The 19,238-nt window shown below is 35.8% G+C and overlaps 1 protein-coding gene across 1 annotated transcript in view; it reads right to left on the bottom strand.

The window, feature by feature from the left end:
* LAMA2 (laminin subunit alpha 2) overlaps nucleotides 1–19,238 on the bottom strand; it is a 923,420-nt gene that overhangs the window by 44,185 nt on the left and 859,997 nt on the right. Inside the window, exons 49-52 of the mRNA XM_056818751.1 lie at nucleotides 11,144–11,306; nucleotides 10,358–10,502; nucleotides 5,887–6,025; nucleotides 74–194 (exon numbers count right to left, since the gene is read on the bottom strand). Coding sequence (XP_056674729.1) covers nucleotides 74–194; nucleotides 5,887–6,025; nucleotides 10,358–10,502; nucleotides 11,144–11,306 — 568 coding nt within the window. The remainder of the gene's footprint in view (nucleotides 1–73; nucleotides 195–5,886; nucleotides 6,026–10,357; nucleotides 10,503–11,143; nucleotides 11,307–19,238) is intronic.

Here is a 19,238-nt window from a genome sequence, read left to right as displayed (position 1 = left end):
TCCTTTTTTTTTTTTACTCCCTGCCCCATTCCCCTTATGAATATGTTTTGTAGGCAAATCAACATTGACAAACCTCAAGTGAACATCCTTTGGTCACACCAACATAATCAGGGCTACTAAGTATATTATATGGAGTTCGTGAAATTTCAATATCCTTGAGACATCCAGCATATTTCTTCAAGTTTACTTCAGGCCTATCAAAATAAAATAAAAAAGCAATATCAGTTTAGCAGCTAACTGAATGATTCTTGTGGCTACAGAGCAAGCTATATGTAGCAAAAAAGCACAGCTGCAGACATACATGTAAAGACATGTGTGCACATATACAGAGAGCACTTTGCTTTTCAGAATTTGCTTAATTTGTCAAGCAAATATGTAAGTGACCATCCAATTAGAAAAGTCCATGAACAAATTTCTTTTTGAGCTGGCACGTTCACACGTGTTTTAATGCAACATACAACCAACCACCAATTAGGCATGTTCTAAGGTCCTACTCTGTGCTCAGCTTTTTGCTATAAAACAAGTAGGTTTTCTTCCTCTAAACAACATAGAACTTTAAAGACTGAATAAACCCAATGGTAAAAAAAATATCCTGTAAAGAAATATTTGCTAAAAGAATTCAAGTCCTTTAATTCTGGAATCTTCAATTAAAAATGAAATATCTTTCTCCTTCATATCTTTTTTTCCCTAATCAAAGAACAGAATAAAATTAGATCTCTCTTTAAAGCTTCCAATTCTAACAAAAGCTAGTACATTTATTCATCCTTGATAGTATTTTTTGAAGAGGTTTGCAGGTTAACTCCAAAGTCCTTAGTCTAGATTAAAGCAGTAACGCATTCCAAAAAGAAATGACATTTCATATTTTCACTTATTAAAAATTGAAAAAGGATTTACTACATTAGACATAGTGTATTGTTTCCTTCCTTCCTTCCTTCTTTCCTTCCTTTGTTTCTTCTTTCTTCCTCTCTTCTTTATTTCTAGTAGCTTGTTCCTTACTCTTTTAAATGTAACAATTTTGTACATTGACTTTAAAACTAGTAAGTAACTTCTTTGCCCCTGAAGTTACTCCAGTGGGTCTTCACTGTCTATAGTCAAAATGAGTATTTAATATGTGCTTATGAGTTGTTTGTTAGCATTTGAAAGAACTATCTGATGAGTATCAACAAATGGTACTACATAAAGGTTATGGCTAATAATTCTACTTGTTACCAACAATTAACTAGCTGGTATATACCCAGCCTGAGCATCCAGAGAATCAAAGAAGTTGAGAACAGGAAGGAACCCATAGAGATTGCTTTGTTCAATCTTCTTTCTCACTTTACTGATGGGTAAACTGAGGCCCACAAAGGCTGTGCCTTGTATGGGTAACATAATGGCAAAGCTAGGATTAAAGTCCATATCTCTTAACTCAAGTTCACTGTTCTTTCCATTACACATATTGTCACAAAGAGATATGGTTTTTCTATGGTCCAGTGATAAAACACTCCAGGACATGAGAGATAGGAAGAGAACAAACTAGAAGCTGGCATAATCACACTGGGTGTTAGATACTTGTTTTAGCCTTGGTTTCTCTTCTTAGACTTTATTGATTATTTCTGGTAATGTTTTCCTGATCTTAAGACCTTTCTATAAACTTACTGAGATCTCAGGAAGGAAACACTGAATTTTCTGGGGATAATTTCTTTTCTGTTGAGCCCTTAAAATAACTTATATGTTTTTTTGGAACCAAAGGAAGCTTGTGTATCTCTTTAGCTTGGTGTATTCACTTCCATAATGGGAAGGAGAGATGGACTCATCAAATCCTTAGAGCCTGTGAACTAATTAACCCCCTTTTCCAAATACGTATCATTGATTCTTTTATGGAAATGTAAGTAACAGTTTAAAAACATAATCATTCAGCTGTCTCCATAAGGTGGAAATCATAGAAGATAAGTCCTTACATAATGAAAGGGAGAAAGATAGAAGGAAATCTTGCTCCCTCAACACCACTCATAAAGAGAAATCTCCAATTTTTGCTCTACTCAGGGACATCATTCAAGGACACAATTACAAAGCAACACAAGTTCATTCCAGAACATTTTCATTAGCATATGTTTCTACTGAAAAACAGTCTTTTGCATTTCAGCAAGCACAGCACCCTCCAGCAATTTAGCCAGTTGTCACATTACAGGATAAAACACCTGGTTCACTCAAATTTCCTACGTTTGTTTCTTTCTATTGTACTTTCATTTTTGGATCTCAATTCCTTGTATTCTTTTTCTAGATGAATATATTCCTCATAGAGAATTCGATTCTCCATCTCTTTCCCAGAAATTTGGCCATCAGTCTACTGATTTTGGGCCAAAATGCCAGATTTTAGGTCTAACCAGACTGACTCAGACTCTCAGATCCTTTTGGGCTTGACCTGCCAGTAGAGAAGCCTGCACAGTAATTCTTGGCTAGAAATAAGAAACATTGGCTTTGAAAAGTTTGGAGACCTTACCTCAGCTTTCTTTGTTGGAAACTACATTATACTGAGAAAACAGCTGTTACTGTAGTTTTAACTACAGTCTATACACATATTCCTTTCAGCCAGCTCCAAAGCCAATTCCAAATAAACACAGCAATACATCAACAGCTGTGCAGAGATCCTTTGGAGGGCTGTGAGGACTGTGCATACCTGTGGGTCTGCAAAAAGCAACACGGCAATGCTAAGCACTGGGGAGAGCAGGTTGGGCTATTTAGCAGAGAGAATGGTTCTTGGAGATCAAGGTCATGGGTTTGATCCATCTGTAGGGCAGTTCGCTTTACTCTGGTTCATGGCCACAGATTATATCTCTGAGCCTAGGTAGGTGCCTTCAAAGGGTATGGTATTGGTCATAAAATAGACTTGACAAGGAAGAGTGGGTGGATCAGTCTGTCCATTGCCACTCTCATAAAACCATTGGAAAGTGCATGCCCTACAAATGGTATCTTTGTAAAGGAAAGACAGCATGAAAAGGGTTTCAAGAAGAACCACTTGTTTGTAAAATATACCCAGTAATAGCTGGCAACAGCGTCAATATGCTTTCTGCACTGCTGTTTTCTCTAAAAAGCTGTACTTACTCAACCCATGCACTTGAAGGAGGCATGCATAAATGTAATTTTTACCTGGCTTTCATACTAGGATAAGGGAAAAAAAGAAAAAGAACATTTACTCATAAATGCATTCCATTTAGGGGACAAGAAAACAGTTTTATCAAGCTCTGAAAACTGAATGAATCGGCTACCAATTAATAAGGAAAAATAACACAAAAGCTACCAGTGAACATATATGTAAAGATGCCCCTTCCCTATCATAACTTATAAGTAAATTGTTGGAATGATATTATTTTTCACCACTGAAAATTTCTGCCTTAATTTAGTCGTTTATTATTCTAATTAGGAGTTCTTAACCTGTGTGTGTGCGTGCGTGCGTGTGTGTGTGTGTGTGTGTGTGTGTGTGTGTGTGTGATGGACTCCTTTGGTAATCTGTTGAATAATAATATTTAAATAAATAGTCCTTTAAGGTTTTCAGAGTGCTTAATTATTATCTCAGTTCTCTTTCACAACCCTATGTAAGAAGTGCTATGATAATTCCTATTTTACAGATGAGGGAACTAAATTTGAGAGAGGTCATATAATCTACTGAGGACAGGTAGCCAGCCAGTGTCTGAGAAAGGAAATGAAATCAAGTCTTCCTGTCTTCAAGTTTAGCAATTTTTTCACTGAGCCAGCCCCTTAGTGAGCTATGGAATCCTTTTCAAAGCCTTGTTTGTAAATGCATAAAATAAAATATATAGAACTGCTCCTAAGGGAAACCAGTTATATTGAAATATAGTTATTATAACATATATATTTCTAAAATTCCCAACCCTAGGTTAAGAACCATTATCCTAAAGAGTTGTTGCAGATCTTTCTCTATTCTTAAAAATTCATGGAGATCTTGTAAATGTTAACTTCAAGATTCTGAGGCAATCAATACTTATACAAATACTTTTGCCCTACCACATGTATCTTGCACCACTCTATCACATCGCTGGGATCATGACAGTAGTCAAATTATGTATTTCTAAGTTCTTGCCTCTATTTTGAAATAATGTGAAAAGGAACAAACTCAGAATTATCAAATGCTATACTATGAACATGGTAATTTTTAAACAGGAAAATGTGCATTAAGCATAATAAAGTCAACCCAAGAGACCTATTCTTTTAGCTTCTCAAGTTTCTTCTTATACTTAAGTTTCTGCAAGGTCACTTTGGGGTTGTGAAAAACTGTACATCATCACTATGTGTAAATGAAACAGGTTCATATGAAGAAGTTTATTCTAGTCACATTTCATTCATTCGTATTGTTAGTATTATTATTTAGTTGTTTCACTCGTGTAACTGGAGTTTTCTTGGCAAAGCTACCAGCATAATTTCCTTCTCCAGCTCATTTTATTGGTAAGAAAACTGAGGCAAATTGGGTTAAGTGACTTGTGCAGGGTGACCCAGATGCTAAGTTTCTGAGGCTGGATTTGCACTGATGAAGATGAATCAAGCCCAGTGCTCTATCCACAGTGCCGTCTAGCTGCCTAGTCATGATAGAATTAGTGATAGAACTTGTGGCATATGATTTCAAACTTGAAGAAATGATAGTTGGGATTTCCCTAGTAGTAAAAAATTATAGTCGCTTGACAAATTTGCTAAATATTTAAATATGTTTGAATTCCAATTACTTTTCTTGTGAGACATTTTAAAAATTCATCCTAACATTTGCTAGTTAACAGGATCCCAATACAGTACATTATAGTCATTATTCCTTTCTGTACTTATGGTAAAATACTTTTACTCAAGGTCACTGCCAATTCCAATAGTGTAAAATAGTCATAGCAATAGAATGAACAACTTAGAAGTAGGTGTGTGTATGTGCGTGTGTGTGTGACTCAAATTTCATGTTGATTTATATAGTATTGAAATTATCACCACCTCCACAGTTCTCAACTATATTCTACCAGACTTTCACTTTTGTCCTTGTCTTAATTGCCACCAAAAAATACCTTAAAATTCCTCTGGCATTAAATGTGACCTTTTATCATAGAAAGTTGGAGAGAGGGCTGTAGCACCCATGACAAAGGCTGTGATAGTGAATATTCCTATTAAAGAGGCCATTTAATTTCATTGTATTCTTCTCCACTCATTTCAAAATATTTTATGAGTACCAATAGCCTTTTACAGTTTCCCCTCTTACAATATTCTTGAGGAATACTGCAAATACATTCAACTACCTAAGAAATATATTTCATGATTTTTCTGGGTCATGAAATGTATATTAAACCAAAGCATTTCAGCTAAAATAGCTTCCCAGTTTCTCAGTGAACATACATATACAAAACAAAAGCAAAATCATTGACATGAAGACAAGAAAAATCAGAATGGCATGAGTGGAAATAAGAGAGCTCCAATGCACCATTATGATTCTATTGAGCATCAGAAATATATACTTTACCCATAGACTACTGAATAATTTTCAGAACATTGAGCAATTACTAGTCACTGTGCTATCATCCCAGTGAATGTGAAAAGAGAATAACAGCAATGATAATGACCTAAATTTTAATCAAGTGTCCAATTCTTTTCATCAGGTGAATTTAGGCAAACAAGTCAACAAAAATATCAAATGTATCCACTGGCTTCTGAGGCTTCACATTGGATTAGCATACATGATGGTTTCTGATTATCCCCTTCAAAAAATCCAAAGAGATGAGATGTTCTTAAGTCAGTAACTGATAAATACTGTAATTAAAATGCAAAGTCCTATTAGATTTAAAAGCCACCTATGAAAACTCATCCTTAGCTTTGAACCTGAACAAAAAAATACTGTGTTGCACTTTTGAGCAGCATTACCTCAGGTTTCTCAGGGTTGGCAAACCACCAAAATATATCTTGTCATCTGCTTTCAAGTCAAGGCCAAAATTATTTCCTGAAGATGCTGTTGCTATGTTCTCCTCCTGGTTAGTTTCTATGTCTATAATAGAGACATTGGCTAGAAGAGATGAAAAAAATATTAAAAACTTAATTCATAAACATGAATAATATCCCATTTCCCTTGTACTACCTCTAAGGAAAATCACTTTGATACTCAAGTTGTATAATAGCACTTTTCTCAGTCTTCTTTAATATCACAGCCATTTGCCAAACTTATAACAGTATTCTGCAAGAGGCAAAGTGTGGTCTCATGGCTCAAGGGCCAGCTTGCAAGTCAGAAATCTTTGGGTTCAAGCTGTACCTCTGACACGAATGAGCTAAGCGACCCTGGACTAATAAATCACTTTACCTGTCAAACTCTAAGGCAAGTGCTTAAGATTATGCACTGCAGAGGACTTGCTGTCAGTCTGTATGAGTGAAGGGAATTTTGTGGAATCATAGGTTTTAAACTGGTAGGGACCTCAGGTTTTTTAATACAACCGCTTCATTTTGCAATATGAAGAAACTGAGGCTCAGAGTTTAGGTAGATTGCTCAGGTTCACCCAGCTAAAAAGGGTCTAAGGCAGGATTTCAATTCTGAATTTTTCCACTAATAATTCAACAGAATTATGGTACCTAGCTCCTATAAGAGGCAGGTAGGTAGTGCAGTGGATAAAGTGCCAGGCCTGGAGTCAGAAAACTTGAGTTCAAATCTGACCTCAGACACGTACCAGCTGTGTGATCTTGGGTAAGTGACTTAACCTGTTTGCTTCAGTTTCTTCATGTGTAAAATGAACTGGAGAAGGAAATGGCAAACCACTCCAGTATCTTTGCCAAGAAAACCCCAAGAGATAAAAAGAGTTGGACATGATCAAAAACAATAAAAAAATCACAACAACAATAAGTTTCCACATGGGAATTTCCTGAACTAACAAAAGCATAGATCCAGTCAGTCTCTCTCTCTTTGGAAAAATAAAAACAAAATCTCCTATAAAAGGCCTTATTTAATGTCTCATCATTGTATGACAGTGACGTTGGTTCTTGAAGGGGAGCATAAGCTCTGACATGTCTTACAAAGCAATAAGGACCAGACGAAAGTCTATAAGCCTGTTATCTGACATCTAGCTTAGCAAAATTCCAAGAATGGGAATATCCCCTAGAGGAAGTTTCTCTTGGTATGTAGGAACTCGCAGGACAGTACTAAGGTCTAGAGCACTTGCAGTCTGTATTGGTGGGGAGAGGAGCTATTTTGATCAAATTAGGGATTCGCAAAATATTTCAATATGATAAAAAATATGAGCATAAATGCATCAGACCTCCACGCCATCACTGATGGGGGAGGATAAGAAGAACATTTCCCCAGGAAACCGATTTTAGGAAAAATGAACAATCAAAGAGGGGATTATGATGACGATGATGACATTGATGGGAGAAATCACTTATGTAGTGTTTTACAGCTTACCCAGCTTTTTTTTTTTTAATACATTATGTCATTTGTGATTTTTCACTTAGAGATCAAAGAGTCATAGGCTATAACCTAGTCTGTGATTTATGTATGAAATATAATAAATATGTGATCTATTGAGGAGTTTTATTGAACCTAGATTCAACAAGACATTTCTTGAATTTCCCAGAAAAATCTGAAGTGTAAACTTATATTCTATTACAGGCAGCCTCCAACTTCCAGTCATACTTAACATGATCGTTCAAGAATGGGAAATGGACACACAATACCTACTCCCTCCCTTTTCCTTTCCTACTTCCATTCTCTTATGCCTGAGGCAATCCTAAACTCCTGCCTTATTCCTATTTCTCATATGGTCCAGGGGCACCTGCGTCTAAGATAACAGGACTGTCAGTGATGAGGAAGGGGAAGATGGATGACACCAAATTCTTCTTGGCCCAAACTACTGCCTCCCTTTCTAGCCTTAGGAAAGCATCCTTATTCTCCATTCGATTTCCTTACTGTTTCTACCACCTGAACCCTGTCATACTCTATAATTCCTCAGAGAGTTGAGGAAAATTAATACTGAATTATTAGTAATTATTATTACTAATTAGTTATTAGTAATATTTCTATATGAAATCATTTCCCCCTCAGCCTCCCAAGGTCAGGCTGAAACAGTCTGATTTCAAGATAGGGTTACCCACCTCCCCATGCCCCAGGCTACTAACCTCCAGTTGGGAACTTTTGTCTCTTGTTAAGATCTTAAAAGGATTAAAGACTTTAAAGGTAGGGCTGATCAGTCAAGGTGAATTCTGATCCATTTGAAAGTAGACTTTCAAGCCCCACTTTGCTGGGGTATGCTGGAGTCTTCTTGATCTGGGCTAAGATCCATCTTCACTGGGATGAAGGAATAAGGGGGGAGTTTACATCTCTAAGTCCACTTCCTTTTGAAATATCTACCAGTGGGGACTGCCAAGGGAGGTCCAAGGGATCAGCGGTTCTCAACCTCTCAATTTGTAGCAACGAGAATACATAATGCATATCAGGTATTTACATTCTGAATCATAACTATAGCAAAATTACAGTTTTGAAGTAGCCACCAAAATAATTTTTTGGTTTGGGGTCATGTGGGATGAACTGCTAGGCCAATCAGAAAAAAGAACACATTTCTCTTTAAAGGAGAGTATCAAGACTCATTCAGGCTCTCTTCAATTAGGAGACTAGTGAAAGATCCATTTTTTGTTAATGAGACTGCACGCTAGACTGCTCAAACATAATTCACCTTCCTCAGATCCACACAACAGGGTTGGCTGTGTGTAGTGGACTCCATAGAGAAATAGCCTTCTTCTATAGAACTTAACCTTTGTATGACATTTGTTCAAAGAGTATTCTATGTAGAGTTTGGAACTCGGGTCTCTGGAGAGATTTTTCCTTATCCTTGATTAAGTGTGTGAATTTAATAATAATAGGTGGGATTTATAAAGTGTTATATATATTGGTCCTCATTATTCCTGTGTTGATGTTGCTAGTTGTTTAATGGTGTCCAACTCTTTTTGACTCTAAGGACCACAGTCATCTGTAGGGTTTTCCAAGGATACTGGAATGGTTTGCCATTTCCTTCTCTAGTGGATCCTTCTGCCAGACAATCAGAGACTAAGTGACTTGCCCAAGGAGACACATCTAGGAAGAATCAGTGGCTGGATTTGAATTCAGGTCTTTCTAATTTTGGGCCCACCATTCTGTCCTTTGAGCCACCTAGCAGCCTCCTAATATCCCTGTAAGATAGATGCTCTTTAAATGTGTCTTTTGCTTACCTTCTCAATGAGTGGGGTGAAGAATAAGAGGGAGGGAGAGAATTTAGAATTCAAAATTTAAAAAGTAAAGTATATTAAGAATAAATAAATATTTTTTAAACAAAAAAAAGTCAAGTGATTTGCCTAGGGTCACAGTAAGTATCTGAGTTAGGATTTGGACTTGGATTTTCCTAACTGTATCTGGAACTCTGCTCATCATCCAGAGTTGCCTCTCATTCTAAGACAAAATAAACGCTTGTGGGTACATTTGTAAGACAGAATGTTATAGGTGGAAAAGACTTTAGTGATTATGTAGGCCAATCTTTTCATTCTACATATGAGGAAATAGGCTTAGAGAGGTTCTATACATCCACAGTTATTTGGCACAGTAAGACATGGAGCTAAAATTAGAGTCTAGATTCTAGGGTTGTAAATTCTTTACTATTTCTCCTGTATCCCACAACATTAGGTAGAATTGTGAAATTAGGATTTTTTATCCCCCAAATGCTTAAATTTTGCTAAAAACACAATACAATTTTTCCGAGCTAAAAATGAGCACTGATTTGTAAGCCTGGGGCATAATAAATGTCAGCTAAATTTTTTTTTTTACCTTTCTATATCCTATTTGGTTTGGATCTTTATGGGATTATATGTTGGAACTTATTAGATATTTTGACTACAACGGTTAAATCAGACAACATTTAGGCATTTGATCATCTCTTTGATACTTTGGACTTAAAAAATGGAAAAAGAAACAAGAAGCACTGGCACATTGCCCTGGAAATTCTTCCTAAAGGCCTTGGATCCAAGGCCATTTCCTCTATCAGCTTTCTAGGGAAAGTCTAATCTTGGAACTACCTGAAAAAACATTTTTCAAACCCATTACAGGATGTAATTTTGTAAGTTGTGAAATAGTTTTATGCCTGAGAATTAAGCTTCCAGTTTCAAAAGAAAATGACAGAAGAGCCATTTGACACTTCAATCAGTCACCCAATCTAACCCAAACCACCTATAATAATCTAAGGAAAAGAATTGGCTATCTCAATTTTTTTTTTTTACAGAACTTCTGAGAAGTGACAATTATGGACACCATCTTCATTGAGATTAGATGGCGAGTTTCACTAGATAGGATAATTAAAGTACTTAGGGTGTTATCACTATAAAAACTCACCTTGTTTTTGAATTCTTGATAGGGTGAAGGATTTCCATTTCCCATCATTATGATTTTGGTTGCTGATAACAGAAGCAATGCCTGAACCCAGATCATAACTGACTTTTATGTGTCCATCAGTGAGTTCTACACTCATAAAATCTTTCTGTTAAAAATGCCCAAAACACCAGTGATTAGACAAATACATCCATAAAGAAATAGATTTTTGCTTTTACTGAGGGATTTGTGACAGTTATGGTTTCTTTTTTGGATTTCTGTGCTACATCAGAAAAGAAGCTCTTATGGAGCTGTATGTACCCACTTATATGGGTGAAATATAGTTTTTAATGATGTAAAAAGCTATGATAAAGCTATTGAGATAGGTTTTATTGAAAGAAAAGCCTACTCAGTGTAAATGAGGCACTTTGGATAGAATATCAAGTAAGCCATTAGGTTATAATTTAGTATCCTAGAAGAATAATTATCCATCTGGGTATCTTGAAAGGTATGTGAATAATTGAACAAACATCTAGCTTGGGATAGTGGCTTTGCTTTGACAAGATTCCAAACAGGGTACTTGGTAGTCTGTTAGGTTCTTATTGTAAGATGTTTGGAAAATCACATTAAGCTTATGTTTGGAGTTATAGCTACTAAAGCAAAATAAATTCTGTTTACAATTATCATCATTCATGACTGGGTGCTACAAAACAAATCCATTTTCTTTTTCTTGTGTTATTTCATGTTAATTAAAATTTGTGAGCTATGTAGTCCAACCAATGTGGTATGCGCTTATGTGATTTTTTTTACCAGGTCTCTGGTGGCAAGGTACATCAGAAGAGCACTTGAAGAAAAGGTCCTGAACTTGAACATGACTGTGGATATATTGGGGTACCAGCGTATGGGGCGGCTGACCAAAGCATAGCCTTCTCCATCAAACTGGATAGTACCCTCAGTGTCTTCCACCTGTGGACTAGAAAGAAAAAAAATCTATAAGTCAAGATATTTAATGCAAAATATACTGATTATAAACTGCTATAGATCAGTGAACATGTTCTATATATTCTGTATATAAGTACCTAGCATGGTACATTTTAAAAATAAATGAATGAATAATATAATACCACATAACTATTGTTTAAAATGCTTCTGATTCAAAGGAAATGTTATACGTATGGAAGAAGACAAGAAGGAAAGAGAGGGACTAGGAAGAAAACCAACAAAATATTCACAGAATAGGGACAGTAATGAGTAAAAATATTTATTACATATGTACAGGGTTCATAGTGCTGAACCAATGACTTTGCTGATTAGATATGATCAGTGGGAATACTTCCTCTACTGATACAGATTATACTTTGCCTTCTTATCCTATGAAATTCTTGTTCTTCCCATAAATTATCTATGCAGGATCAAGCCCAAACACTGGAAATCTTCTCCTGGCTAAATGAATACTTTGGCAATTCAAGTTCAGCTAACAAGCTGTTCATTGGTTACCTTTTTCTCTCTTGTTACCCTGGCTTAATACCTTTTTTAGTCCCACATTCCATTGATATCTTTTACCCTAATTCTCAATTGATTTGGTATTATTCTGAGGACTGTTTTTGTCTACCACCAATTAACCAATCTATTAATGAGTATTACTTAGTGTCTACTTCAGTGGGGGGCATCATATTAGGTGCTAGAAATGTAAATAAGAAGAATGAAATAATCTCTGCTCAAAGGGGTATATATTTGAATATGAGACAAGGACATATATAAATATATGCAGAATAAATAAAAAGAGAATAAATACAGATACATACAAAGTAGTTGAATATAATGTAGACTAGTGACAATATGTCATAAATTCCATATATAAGTGTTGTAAGAGATCAATGCTAGCAAGGTACATTTTTTGAATACATGGATGAATAATATAAAAATTGTTTCAAATGGTTCTGATTCAAAGGAAAAGTTATACATATAGGATAGGTTAGAAGTGTGTTGATGAACCTCTGGCATGTATGCTTCCTTCACCCTCTCCACTGTACCTGAGACATTTTTCACATTACCCGCCCCTCTGTTCATCAGCCCAATGAGAGCCCTTCCTTCCTCCCCTATCTGGGGTAATTGGGTGGCTCACATATGATACTGGGTGCAGTTTGGGCACTTGGTCTCTAAAAGGTTCACCACTACAAGGTTAGAAGAATACAATAAGGAAAAAGGGAGATTAGGAAGAAAGAAAACCAAGATATTTACAGAATGGGAACAGTAATAAGTGATGGGGGGGGGGGGAGGGAGGGATCAGCAAAGGTTTAACATAGAAGGTAGTGCCTGAGATGTATCTTAAAGATGGAGTGCCCATGTGGAAGAAACAAAGAGAAGATGAGATTGGCTGGATTATAGAATATGGGAGGAACAATGAGGCTAGAAAAATTGATTTCTGCAAGGTTCTGAAGAGCTACAAAAGCTAAATAGAGGAGTTTAAATGTGACTTTGGAGACAACAGGAAAGCACTTGTAGTGCTTTGATTTAATAGGGGATTGACCTGGTCAGATTTCTGCTTAAGGAAGATAACTGGCAGCACTGTGAAGGATGGATGGAAGTGAGCAGAGACTCAAGGTAGAAAGATTAATTTACGAGATCACTGTGATAATCTAGGCAAGCAGAGATCTAAAGTGATAGATATTTAAGGGAGAAGGGATCAGATATGAGAGATATCATTGAGATAAATATGGCCTGATTGGCAACAGCTTGGATAGGGGAGATTAGGGAGGCTGAGAAATTTATGGTGACAAACTTGGGATCCTGGAAGAATGGTAGGGTCTTTGACAGAAACAGAGATCCAGTTTAGGAAGAGAGCTAGATTTGGGGAGAAAGATAATGAGTTCTATAGGAAAAATGTTATGTCTGAAATGTTTCTGAGACATCCAATTTTAAATGCCTAATAAGCAATCCGGGGAGCTAGGTGGTATAGTGGATAGAGCACTGGGCTTAGAATTAGAAAGACTCCTCTTTCTAAATTTGAATCTGGTCTCAGGCACTTACTAGTTGTGTGACCTTGGGTAAGTCATTTAACCCTGTTTTTCTCCTTTAATCCTCTGTAAAATGAGCTGGGTGAGGAAATGGTAAACCACTCCAGTATCTTTGTCATGAAAGCCCCAAATGAAGTAATGAAGAGTTAGATATGACAGAACATAGCAGTTGCAACTAGGGAGGTGGGATTGAAGCTCAGGGGAGACAATGAGACTGGAAATATAGATCTGTAATGCAATGGTAAGCACATGATCACTAAAACAGTGGGAAGAGAATGTAGAAAGAGAAGAGAAGGAGGAATAGTACAGTAAGAATGATATAGATAATGAACCAGCAAAAGAGTATGAGGATATTGAGATGGATAGGAGGAAAACCAGGAGAAGAGCAATGTCATGAAAACTCAGAGGAGAGAGTATTGAGGAGGAGAGATTGAAAAAATTGACAAGCATTAGGTATACAAAGAGAAAAGCAGGACAGACCTTTTTCTCAAGGAGCTCATATTCTAAAAGGGAGAGACATAACAGATAAGGGAATTTGATTGTAAGTTAGATGGAAATGTTCAGAGGTACTTAGGGTACATTGTCAACTTTTAAAAAAATATCATTTTCTTAAATAAAATCAAAACAACCAAGGCATTTGACAGTGACAAGGACTTTGAAATTGAGAATGTCCTTTTCTGGCACTTTAGTAGCTGTGGCTGCTGAGAAGACAAGGGCTGTAGAACCTGTTGAGTTAGTGGCCATGTTGCATCACAACGGTATTTTCCAGGTGATGACTGCAGAGACAAGCTGCATTGATCAGTATAAAGAATAATTTACTACACGATATTTCTCTTTTCATTACACCTTGAGTTATCTGCAATTTTGATTCTTCCAAGATACTAATCTTTTGTGATCCGTAGCTTTAAAGTATCATTAGGAAAAGAATAGCTTAGGAAAAAATCTTTAGAAAAAAAATGAATATTTTGGAATCATTGAAGGTGCTAGGCAATTTCCCCACATGAGATCTAGTATTATCTCCTCTTATTTTTCAATTTTTTTTAGGCCTAGCTTATAATCTATAATTATGTATGTCGATACATTTTTGGATTTATTGGCACAGGCAACTCTTGGTGAGGAAACTCCATCTATTAATGCAAATCAGCACCTGTTCTGCAGTTTGGGGGCAGGAAGATATTAAATTACTTGTCTAGGGCCAAATAGCCAGCATGTATTAGAGGCTGACTTAGCCCCGACTCTTTACACGCAAACACACATACGTGCACGCACATACACACATATACACACAGATGAAATAAAAGTAATAATCTGGACAATATATTCAGCAACATTCTACTGCATAGAATTCATCCATTTGCACTTAACCTATAGATTTAGTTCCTCTAGGCTTCAGTTAGCTGGTCTGAGAATTAAGGGGTTGGCCAATAGCCCTTTCTAGGTCTAAATCCCATGATTCTGTAAGTCAAGAAAAAATTGAGGAGGAATTCATCCACAAGAGGTGATTTCAACATGGCACACCTTCACAGAGAGTTTGGCTCAACCAATTTCATCTGCTGTATGAGATTGTTTTGGATCAACTACAGTTTAATCCAGTTTGAATTTATGACTTTGGGATTGAAAGAAAACAATAGTAAGCTCTGAAATGTGTTACTGCAATGTTTTACCATTTAGCCTTATATTAATAATGATTTATCCTATTTTGAATATTTTAAAATGAATTTTTCTTTTAGGTTTGTAGCTCTAGCTCCCTTCTAGTTAACACACTCACCAGCAGCCTGATTTTCAAAGTTTTTCTATTTATTTTTGAATATGTTTTCATGGAATGTGACTACCATTTTGTATGATTAATGAGCTATATCATTATGCCTTAACTTTCCCTTGTTTCCTTCTTGGTCCTTGATTTTAGATCTGGTTGCTGCAGCTTAATCTCATGAATAGTAACACTCTGCTATTTATAGCTCCAAAGTAATGGGAATAGCTGTCTGCAAATTGTAAATAAATGGAAGACTTACATATTTATTTCAAAGTTTTGCTAAGGGCATATTACAATACTTAGGCATTTTTCTTATTTTAATCTTAGTGTCCAATTACATGAAGGTGTAAGGAAGGGACTAAGCAGTATAATTTAGGAACTCCTGCCCCCTGTAGCTTCCTCCTGATAGTTGGGAGGGAAGTACCTGCAGTGCTAGGTAGAGTAGAAAATGGATTATGGGAACATAAGTCATGACAAAATGTATGTATGCCTCAGGTTGTAAGTGAAAGTCAAGATTTACTGATTGCTCCTTAATTTTTTCAAATCTGTGTGACAATTTGAATATTCATCCACCCTTCTACTGTTTAGTTTCTGCTGATTGTTATATTCTAAAGTTCTCATAGGAACCCTTTGACCAACTGAGTGACTAAACTCCAAAATATTAACATTAATGCAACAATTAGATTTGCTTTCTATTAATAGTAGAGAAACATTAATACAATCAATGTACTTGCTTTGCAACAATTTCTATTTGATTAATTGAATTCTAATATAGGAAATGTCATAATTTTTCAGTGATTCCTTCATAAATGATCCATCTAGAACTTGAATGGATCTTAAAGTTCATCTAACTTCTCATTTTAGAAATGAAGAAAATGACGGGACAGCTAGGTACAATGTGCCAGGCCTGGAGTCAGGAGGACCTGGGTTCAAAATTGTCCTCAGATACTTCCTAGCTGTGTGTCTCCAGGCAATCCCTTAGCACCAATTCCCTAGTGCTTACTGTCCTTCTTAGAACTAATATTGACTAACAGTAAGGGTTTAAAAAAAGAAAAGATCATGAGAAGTAAAAAGGTAAAATGATTGAACCAAAGTTACAATGGGAGAATCAGGATTTGAACCTGGCTCATTCGCCTCCAAATTCAGCCTTCTTTTTATTGTCCTACATCACCTTTTAGGCCATCAGAATTCTCCATTTGTTCATTCATTCCAAATACACTCTTCCTTGGATGTGGTCATAGTTGTAAACTTTTTTTTTCTGGTTCTGCTTTTATTTTTTCCTCACTTTACATTATTTCATAACGTCTTTCTACATTTCTTTGTATTTGTCATACTTCTTCATCTACATTGAATTATTGCATTCAATTACATTAATACATTACAATCCATTCTACCATTCCACCACATTTGGGATATTTAACTTTGTTTTGATTATTGTTTGCAATTATAAGTAACTGTACTATGAAAATATCTGAACAGATAGCTCTTTCATACTGTTGCTGTTCTTATAACACTTTTAGGTTCTATATATTATGTTATGTGTAAATTTAGCAAATTTCCTTTTTTTACATGCATTTATAATCTACTCCTTTCATTAATACTGCCCCTTCCGCTGCCCCTGAACAACCACCCAACACCACCCACCCAACCATTTTATATTCATCCCTTATCTGGAAGGAAGTGAGGGGCATATTTCATATTTTGTCATCTGGAGTAGTAGTTGATCATTACACCTCTCAGGGTTTCGAGTAAATTCTTGTTTTCTTTATTAAAAAAAAAAAAAAAAACCTTACCTCCCATCTCAGAACTGATACTAAGTTGCAGTTCCAAGACAGAAGAGTAGTAAGGACTAGGCAAGGGGAGTTAAGTGACTTGCCCAGGGTCACACAGCTAGGAAGTTTCTGAGGTCATATTTGAACATAGGACCTCTCTTCTCAAGTCTTGGTTTTATATTTTGTGAGCCACTGAGCTGCCCCTTGGTGTATATTTTTTTTAACAAAAGAATTATTGGGTCCTGGTGTATAATTGTTTTTATAACTTTCACTGTATACTCTCAGATTGCTCTACAAAGAACTATAAAAGTTTTCATCAGCAAAAAATTATTGTCCTCTATAGCCCTGTCCTAACTATCTATTTGTACGTTTTATCTTTCTTCATACTCTCTAAATTCTAGCAATACTAGCTTATTTGTAATACTTGAACTGATATTCAGTATCCCAATGCTGTATCTTGCACTGTGTCCCTCAGACCTGGAATGCTCTTGCACTCTTCCCCCATGCCTCTTAGTTTCCCTGAAACCTTCAAGGCAGGTTAAATTCCACTATTTCAGGGTTCTTGATGTCATAACCCTTAGAGTTTCTTCAATTTGCTTAGTATATATTATATATATTTATAAATATTCTATTCTATTATATATATACAAATATATATAATACATTATATATTTATAAATATTCTATATAAATATAAATACTATAAGTATTATAATATAAGTATATATATGAATATTTATAAATATATATTTTACTTACTATATATTTTTCTAGCTTATTTGTTATTTTCCCAGTTGAATGTGATTTCCTTCAGGGCAAGGAGTACATTTTTACCTTCCAATGCCTGGCACATACTACATGATGAATAAATGTTAGCTAATTTGACTTGACCTGATAAGCACTGAGTTTCATTGCTTTTAATTATTTTGGTTAATTCGATGGGTTTAAGATAGAACCTCAAAGTTGCTTTAATAAGGATGTGTTGATTAATAATGATCTTTTGAAAGTTTTCCTTTCAGACATTAATAATTTATCCATTGTAGAGTTGGTACTAATTATAAATTTTGAAAAGTTCTTTATATATATAAAGATTAATCTGTTGTATTTCTACATACTAAATATTCTTCCTAAGCTATTTTTCTTTCTTTAAAGTTTTTCATGGTACAGAAATTATTTTTTTAATGTAAATAATATATTTTGCCCTTAATATTTTTTTTTATTTCTTTTAAAGGGAAAAAATCATGCTTCCACTCCAACCAAGATAAATTCATTACTTCCTTTTGTTCTCTTATTCATAATGTTTGTGTGTGTGTGTGTGTGTGTGTGTGTGTGTGTGTGTGTGTGTGTGTTTGTCTCTTATCCAACTGGAATTCCTGGAAGTATCTGTGAAGATGAGATTGACTCTCCCCTTGCCTAATTTTAAATTTAATTAACCAAAGCTTGAACACCTCTACTTGGCACTATGTGGGGGGAGTTCACAAACCACTTAGAGAGCTCCACCCTTTCAACTCAATCAGTCAGAAACTTGTGAATCCTTTGATAAGAGTTTATATCTGCATAGGACTAGAGGTGGAACCTACAAATACTGCCCCCCTGGGCAGTGCTAAGCAAATTTAAAGTCTGCAATTGGTCCCCATAAAGTGGAGGGAGGGACAGGAAGTGACATAAAAAAAGAACTATAAAAGATGATGAACTTCCAGTCCAAGAAGGCTTCATCCTGAATTTTTGGGTTGGAGGATATTCTCCTTGGGGACTTTGCCTTGGGGCTTTGGTCTTTGGCTTCACTTGGACCTGGGACTCTGGCACTTGAACTGCTTCTGGCAAGACTGCTCTTGGATCTTCTCCTTTTGGACTTCAGATTGGATGAGTGAAAAAAGTTGACCCTACTTTCTTGGCTTCTGGAGAGTTTAGTTCCTGAGAGGCCTCCTCTTCTTGGAGAAGGCCATGTGGGTTGAACCCTTAATTAATTCAACACCAAGCCCTCTGGCTGAGGGATTAAGAGACTGGCTTGGGTTGAGCCTGAGACTGGAACAACATTTAGGGTGATAAGCTAGACTTCTTACCCTACTCTCTTTTACATTTCTCTACTTTCACTCTCTTCCCTCTTTTTATAAATCAAGCTGCTAAAAAGTCATTTTGACTTGAGCTGTATTGATTTTTAAAATCAGTGACTACATTGTCTTATATTTAGTCCAGTCATAGATTTAATCCCTACATATCTGACATGAAAACAAAACCTACCTATATGTGCCAGATACTATGCTAAATGTTTTAAAAATATTATCTTATTTGACAAGAATTTAAATCAAGCTATAACCAATTTGACTTGACTGGGGATAGTGATTTTTAAATTTTTCATGTGA

The sequence above is a fragment of the Monodelphis domestica genome, chromosome 2, assembly GCF_027887165.1.
Source record: "Monodelphis domestica isolate mMonDom1 chromosome 2, mMonDom1.pri, whole genome shotgun sequence".
NCBI lineage: Eukaryota > Metazoa > Chordata > Mammalia > Didelphimorphia > Didelphidae > Monodelphis > Monodelphis domestica.
The sequence above is the reverse complement of the archived record's forward strand: the minus strand, read 5'-3'. Positions and strand labels throughout refer to the sequence as shown.